Consider the following 8,144-nt stretch of genomic DNA (forward strand, 5'->3'; position numbering starts at 1 on the left):
CCATGAGGTCAGGGGACTGGACTCGATGACCTCTCGAGGTCCCTTCCAGTCCTAGAATGTATGAATTGTATTCCTTGGTTGTTGTAGCTCTCTCTGTTGTAACCTAGAGATGACTACATCACAAGCACTAGCTACTTGTGTCACTTGTGACACCGCATCTTCTAGTCCAGGGGTTGGCAACCTTTCAGAAGCGCTGTGCCGAGTCTTCATTTATTCACGCTAATTTAAGGTTTCACGTGCCAGTAATACATTTTAATGTTTTTAGAAGGTCTCTTTCTATAAAAGTCTATAATATAGAACTAAACTATTGTTGTATGTAAAGTAAATAAGGTTTTTAAAATGTTTAAGAAGCTTCATTTAAAATTCAATTAAAATGCAGAGCCCCCCGGACCGGTGGCCAGGACCCGGGCAGAGTGAGTGCCACTGAAAATCAGCTGGCGTGCCGCCTTCGGCATGCGTGCCATAGGTTGCCTACCCCTGTTCTAGTCCTTGAACAATCACGGTCTCTAAAGGCACTCCCTCTTCACTGGCAGGGGCGGACACTAACAGAGGAGAGAATCATAGAATCATAGAATATCAGGGCTGGAAGGGACCTCAAGAGGTCATCTAGTCCAACCCCCTGCTCAAAGCAGGACCAATTCCCAACTAAATCATCCCAGCCAGGGCTTTGTCAAGCCTGACCTTAAAAACCTCCAAGGAAGGAGACTCCACCACCTCCCTAGGTAACGCATTCCAGTGCTTCACCACCCTCCTAGTGAAATAGTGTTTCCTAATATCCAACCTAGACCTCCCCCACTGCAACTTGAGACCATTGCTCCTTGTTCTGTCATCTGGTACCACTGAGAACAGCCAAGCTCCATCCTCTTTGGAACCCCCCTTCAGGTAGTTGAAGGCTGCTATCAAATCCCCCCTCATTCTTCTCTTCTGGAGACTAAACAATCCCAGTTCCCTCAGCCTCTCCTCATAAGTCATGTGCTCCAGACCCCTAATCATTTTTGTTGCCCTCCGCTGGACTCTTTCCAATTTTTCCACATCCTTCTTGTAGTGTGGGGCCCAAAACTGGACACAGTATTCCAGATGAGGCCTCACCAATGTCGAATAAAGGGGAACGATCACGTTCCTCGATCTGCTGGCAATGCCCCTACTTATACAGCCCAAAATGCCGTTAGCCTTCTTGGCAACAAGGGCACACTGCTGACTCATATCCAGCTTCTCATCCACTGCAACCCCCAGGTCCTTTTCTGCAGAACGGCCGCTTAGCCAGTCGGTCCCTAGTTTGTAGCAGTGCATGGGATTCTTCCGTCCTAAGTGCAGGACTCTGCACTTATCCTTGTTGAACCTCATCAGGTTTTTTTTGGACCAATCCTCTAATTTGTCTAGGTCCCTCTGTATCCGATCCCTACCCTCCAGCGTATCTACCACTCCTCCCAGTTTAGTGTCATCTGCAAACTTGCTGAGGGTGCAGTCCACGCCATCCTCCAGATCATTAATGAAGATATCGAACAAAACCGGCCCCAGGACCGACCCTTGGGGCACTCTGCTTGATACCGGCTGCCAACTAGACATGGAGCCATTGATCACTACCCGTTGAGCCCGACGATCTAGCCAGCTTTCTATCCACCTTACAGTCCATTCATCCAGCCCATACTTCTTTAACTTGGCGGCAAGAATACTGTGGGAGACCGTATCAAAAGCTTTGCTAAAGTCAAGGAATAACACATCCACTGCTTTCCCCTCATCCACAGAGCCAGTTATCTCATCATAGAAGGCAATTAGGTTAGTCAGGCACGACTTCCCCTTGGTGAATCCATGCTGACTGTTCCTGATCACTTTCCTCTCCTCTAAGTGTTTCATAATTGATTCCTTGAGGACCTGTTCCATGATTTTTCCAGGGACTGAGGTGAGGCTGACTGGCCTGTAGTTCCCCGGATCCTCCTTCTTCCCTTTTTTAAAGATGGGCACTACATTAGCCTTTTTCCAGTCATCCGGGACCTCCCCCGATCGCCATGAGTTTTCAAAAATAATGGCCAATGGCTCTGCAATCACATCCGCCAACTCCTTTAGCACCCTCGGATGCAGCGCATCCGGCCCCATGGACTTGTGCACGTCCAGTTTTTCTAAATAGTCCTGAACCACTTCTTTCTCCACAGAGGGCTGGTCACCTTCTCCCCATGCTGTGCTGCCCAGTGCAGGAGTCTGGGAGCTGACCTTGTTGGTGAAGACAGAGGCAAAAAAATCATTGAGTACATTAGCTTTTTCCACATCCTCTGTCACTAGGTTGCCTCCCTCATTCAGTAAGGGGCCCCCACTTTCCTTGACTTTCTTCTTGTTGCTAACATACCTGAAGAAACCCTTCTTGTAGATTTCCTCCCCCTTTGCTCTGCTCACCTCACCCTCTACATCACTAGTCACCTCCTCGATGATGAACCCCTCCGGTGGTGCCACCCTGAGACTTCCTTTCTATCTGCAGACGGCCGGTATCTCCTGCACCGCCAGCTTCCTGTCCTGAGTCTCCCCACGGCTCCTCAGACTCAATCTCCAACCCCGCTCCTGAAGGTACCGTGTCAGCCTGAGCTAATTCTCTCGCTCTGCTTCTAGTCACTGGCCCTGCAGAGTTTTCTGTCTCCGTCGGTTCCACCGCGCCAATAGGGACGGGAACCGATTCTTTATCCTCCTCTGACACATCTTCTCTCTTCTCTGATTCTCTGATTCTTTCCAACAGCCGACCACGGTCTGATCTATAGCCCTCCAGCGGTTTTAAGCTGGCATCCAAAGTTTGCTGGGCTTCCCTGAGTAACTCTCATTTTTTATTCAATTTCTTTGCCAGCGAACTACAAGCCACGAGCAGGCATTCAACAGCTCTTCCTTTTACCAGTTTAGTCCTGATCTTTTTCTGCTCTGTTTCTACATCGAATACCTCACTCACAAAACCCCATGGGTTACCATGCTCAGAAATCATCTCGCTATGTCTCAGCTGTTCTAAACCTCCTCCACGTTCCTGAATGTATTTTCTGGCAAAGTTTTCTAAAGCCAGACTGCGGGCAACTCCAACCGACTCCACTCTTGCCTTTACTCCACTCACCTTAACACGTAACAGAACTCATTTCAATTCTACAACTTCACTAGATTATGTAATAAACTGTAATGAACTCTGAAACTGAAGCGGGACCGGCTCTAGGCACCAGCAAAGCACAATTCCAGGGGCGGCATTCCGGGCAGTTCCGCTCTCAGAACTTTTTTTGTTTGTTTTTGCTTGGACGGTTCCGCCCTCGGAGCTTGGGGTGGCAAAAAACCTAGAGCCGGCCCTGAACTGAAGGCGTCCCTTCCCAGGAAATAATACCACAAACCGGTTTTACACTTAGGTCAATAAGTCCCAAATAAATGATAGAAGGGTGGGGGCACGTTCCCCTCTCTTCCCTCGATGGCTCGTAGCTGATCGAGAGGTCTTTTCCCTCTGTCGGGACTGCCAAACAGCTGGGGATACTGAGGCAGATGGATCAGAGGTGCAGCCCGGGAGAGTAGTGGGGACTGAAGAATTATACAAGTTCTGAGTTATTGTGGCCTCTTGGTGACAATTAATATATATATTTATCAACTCCCCCGCCACCACTAGTGTGGGTCATCGGGCCCAATGCTACTGCTAATATCTTATCGGTGCCATTCGTTACAACTTCCACCTCCAACAAAGCCCCTTACACGCGCGTATCACATTAAATAACAATGCTCTTTAAATAACAACACTATTACTTTAGAATATTACTTTTTATCATGCAAGATTACATTCAAAACCTATAAGTTAAAACTTAAAGTCAAAACCACAATACAGAGCCAGAAATACTGGGACCGCTGCCAAGCCGCAGCCACAGGAAATCAGGTTTCTGTGTTTTTAGGAGTGAGTAAGACACAATCTCTGTAACTTTAACCATTTACTTATGTCTCGGGTGAGATTCTCAGGGTCTAAGGGTGCCTGGAATCCCTGACAATTCTTGTCACACGCTCCTCGAAGCTCCTGCCTGGCTCGCCAGCCTGTAGCCTGATTTAGGGTGTATTGATAATATTAATCTGGATAATATGGGAATGTAATTTAGTAATTTAATTAAATTAATAGTATTAATAATAAATAATAAATAATATTAATATTATGGTAACCAGATGAAGATCAACTTTCCTTTCTGGGTAAAAGGTCTCAGATATAGAGATGCTAACTTTGCCTTAGCTTAACATACAGGGTGTGGCCTGTAGGTCTCTTGCATTACAGCCAAATTTTTAATATTTACTTTTAATATACGTTTATAAACCTATTATAATACATCAAATACTTAAACCAGGGGTAGGCAACCTATGGCACGTGTGCCGAAGGCGGCACGCCAGCTGATTTTCAGTGGCACTCACACTGCCCGGGTCCTGGCCACCGGTCTGGGGGGGCTCTGCATTTTAATTTAATTTTAAATGAAGCTTCTTAAACATTTTAAACACCTTATTTACTTTACATACAACAATAGTTTAGTTCTATATTATAGACTTAGAGAAAGAGACCTTCTAAAAACGTTAAAAGGTATGACTGGCAGGCGAAACCTTAAATTAGAGTGAATAAATGAAGACTCGGCACACCACTTCTGAAAGGTTGCCGACCCCTGACTTAAACTATAAGAAAAGATCTATCTATGCAAGCAAGCAGGTTAATCCTATAGGCTACAGCGTGGGTGTGTGTGTGTGTCCGTGGATGTCCACAACCCACGGCGGTCTCACGGCGCTGCTCTCTCCCCGCAGCCCCGCTAGCCAGGCGGCATGAAGTTGGAGCCGGGGATCAGCAGCGACCCGCAGCTGCAGTTCGTGGTGGCGACAGAGAAGGAGTTTGAGGAGATCCTGGCCATGTCGAAGGGCATCTACGGGGGCCTGGATTATCTCCCCAGCCGCTACCACGCCTGGATCCGCGAGCCCAACCGCACCGTGGTGCTGGCCAAGAAGAACGGAGAAGTGGTGAGTGGGACATCGGACCCAGCAGTGCCCTGCAGAGGGATGCACCTGGGCCTGAGGGGTACTCGCTCCTGGGGCAGAGTGAGCCGGGTTAAGGGGTCCCCCATATAAAAAGATCCCAGATGCTACTCCACAGAAGTGGCTGCATGTCAGCGCCGGGCAAGGGGTCAGAGTATAACCAGCTGCCCCACCCCAGAGGTGGGCGCATCTCAGCGCCGGGCAAGGGGTCCCTGGGTAACCAGCCACCCCGCCCCAGAGGTGGCTGCATTGCCCTGCTGGGTGAGGGGTCCCTGTATAAATAGCCCCCGCTCTCCACCCAGAGGTGGCTGCATGTGGAGTCTGTATTCCTGCCCCCCCCAGGCTGTCTGCATCCCAGCAATCCTTCCCCGCACCTCCCCCAGCACGGCCCCTCCCCCTGCCCCATTTCTCGTCTCCCGGCGGGCTCCCCGCTCTGACCTGCTTGAGCTGCGGCGGGATCGACCCGTATCCCTGGCTGTTATAGATCCGCATCACGCTCGCGTCAGAGCCAGAGGTGGGCGCATCGCCCATGAACCCCGCTCCCTGCCCCGGGTTCGGGTCTTGCCTCCCAGCCAGGCCAGCCCCCGAACCGGGAGAAACCTGAGCCGACGAGCCAGACCCGGCTGGTCCGGGTGCAGGAACCACCTGGCGCCGGGGCAGGGGCAGCGACCCGAACGCAGCTTCAGCTCCGGCCTCAAGCCCCCGGAAATGGTCGACGCGGGAGTGAATTTGCATTTGCCCCCAATGCTCGGCCAATGGGAGACCGGGGTGGGAACCATGTGACGTCTGTCCAGGCAGAATTACCTGGGGCGGGGGGGTGGGGGTTCAGACTCGGAGCTGTCCGATGGGACACGACCAAATGACGAATTCTTGTAACGACTCCAGGGGTCCACCATATAAAAAGACACCCCCCCATTGCTACACCCCAGAGGTGGCTGCATCTCAGCGCCGGGCAAGGGGTCCCTGTGTAACCAGCCACCCTGCCCCAGAGGTGGCTGCATCTCAGCGCCAGGCAAGGAGTCCCTGTGTAACCAGCCGCCCCGCCCCAGAGGTGGCTGAATCCTGTGACTGGAGGGAATAGGCTGAAATTCATCCTCTGGTCATATATAGCCTGGTAATGCCTAAAAGCCCCACCCAGGGAGGGTCGGGCCTAGTGGTTGGAGCAGCGGCAGCAAGGCCCAGGGCAGGGCTGGGAGCAGAGCCGGGAGCAGCCTGGGGCAGGATATGGCCCGTGGGCCTGTTACTCTCCCAGGGCCCTGTCTCCACTGGGCGTCGCCAGCCCAGCCCCCGGCTGGTGGATTGGCTGGAGCCTAGCGCAGGAAAGAGTCATCTCCGCATGGGGCTTAATCAGGCTGTAATTCAGGGATGACTCATCATCCCCGCCCCAGTCCCCTATTGTTCAGGTGCCACACAGACCCCCCCCCCCCCCGAGACCAGGGCCCCCATCATACCGGGCGCTGCTCACACCCTCCCGATGCAAGGCACGGGGGGGGATTGATTTAAATCATCCATTTTAACCAGCTTTTCCATTTGTACTGCAGTGCCTTCTCCAGCGCAAGGTGCATTCGCACAGGCTGGCTCCAAGCCAGTGGCTCTGGCCCCCTTTCAGGGGTCGGATTGTCCTGTGTACCCCCAAGTTACCCCTCACTTCAAAACGACGTGCTTACGAAAATCACCCACCAAAATACAGACGTGTCATAGCCACGCTATGGCTGAAAAATGGCTGATTTCCTCCTGGTTCCCATATAATTACAAAATAAATCAGCTGGCATGTAACGACGGTGCTCACATCTCGGTGTATCGTACGCAGAGCCGTATAAACCAGTCACTGTCTGTGGGAAACTGGAGTTCGGACTGGCTTCGCTAGTGCTTTTTCTGGAGCCTGTTGTAAAACTAGGCAAATATTCCCGGGGTCCACGTACCCCTGGTTGAGAACCGCTGCTCTAACCCTTCATCCAGGGGGACCCCAGCTCACTGGGACCTTAACGCGCCCTTAGGTCCGTCCCTTTGCTATGCAGGAGGCTGTACATCATGGAAGCAACGGGCTTCATTAATCCTGCAGTTTGGGTCAGAAACTGGTGCCGGGGGCCTTGCCTGGTCCCTTTCGGCTGGGGCTTTGGTCAGGCCGCGCTCGGACAGGCGCTGGAGCTGAGAGAAACGCGCCAAGCCCCTCTCTCCAAATCGCTTCTCTTGAACCGAACGACCTTCACTGGTTTGGCAACCCCCAGCGTCTCGTTTTCCCTCTGCGGCTCGTTGATTAAGCCGGGATTAATGGGAGGCCGCGAATTAAACCGATTGTTGCCCAGCGGGCTGGGAACGTTTTCAAATCCGCCCAGGAGAAAGTGAGCGGAGCTTGAGTTTCTCCTCACCGGTGTCGCTTGCAAATCAGCCGTTCTCAAGCAGGGGCACGCGTACCCCTGGGGTACACAGATCGTCCAGGGGCTCCATCAACTCCTCTAGAGATTTGCCTAGTTTTACAACAGGCTCCAGAAAAAGCACTAGCGAAGCCAGTCCGAACTCCAGTTTCCCACAGACAGTGACTGGTTTATACGGCTCTGCGTACGATACACCGAGATGTGAGCACCGTCGTTATATGCCAGCTGATTTATTTTGTAATTATATGGGAACCAGAAGCAATTTGACACTGACCGTGCACTGTGACGCGTCTGTATTTTGATGTCTGATTTTTGGAAGCACGTCGTTTTTAAGTGAGGTGAAACTTGGGGGTACGCAAGACCAATCTGACTCCTGAAAGGGGCACATCGGTCGGGAAAGGTTGAGAGCCGCTGGCCTAAATCCCGTAAGCTAATCAGCCGGGCCCTGTTCATAAAGCGTCGCCTCCCCAGCTCGCTGTTCCCCCCCGATTCTCTCTTTATAGAGCGGAGCCGCCTTTAGCACCAAGAGTTTGGGAGAGGCTCCTGGATCCTGCCTGGTTCGTTTTTATTTCCATGTTTGAAGAGAGAATAAATAAGTTTTAGGCCTTAAAAAGATTTTTTTATTAAACTCAAATCACATTGTAAATGTTTTTTTTCTTTTTTTTTTAACACAAGGAAATAAAAAAGTCAGTTGAAATAAAAAATTCAGCCTGATCCAAGCGGTGGTTCCGTTCCCGCCCGGCCCGTGCTAACCCGCTCCCCCCCCTCGTTAAT

General features: G+C 51.4%; 1 protein-coding gene across 1 annotated transcript in view; it reads left to right on the top strand.

The window, feature by feature from the left end:
- Window positions 1-4,788: 4,788 nt before the first annotated feature.
- NAT16 (N-acetyltransferase 16 (putative)) overlaps window positions 4,789-8,144 on the top strand; it is a 4,940-nt gene continuing 1,584 nt past the window's right edge. The window contains exon 1 of the mRNA XM_026657734.2: window positions 4,789-4,980. Within this exon, the coding sequence (XP_026513519.1) occupies window positions 4,789-4,980 (192 nt within the window). The remainder of the gene's footprint in view (window positions 4,981-8,144) is intronic.

The sequence above is a fragment of the Terrapene carolina genome, unplaced genomic scaffold, assembly GCF_002925995.2.
Source record: "Terrapene carolina triunguis isolate 2854851 unplaced genomic scaffold, T_m_triunguis-2.0 Scaffold279, whole genome shotgun sequence".
In the NCBI taxonomy this organism is placed as follows: domain Eukaryota; kingdom Metazoa; phylum Chordata; order Testudines; family Emydidae; genus Terrapene; species Terrapene triunguis.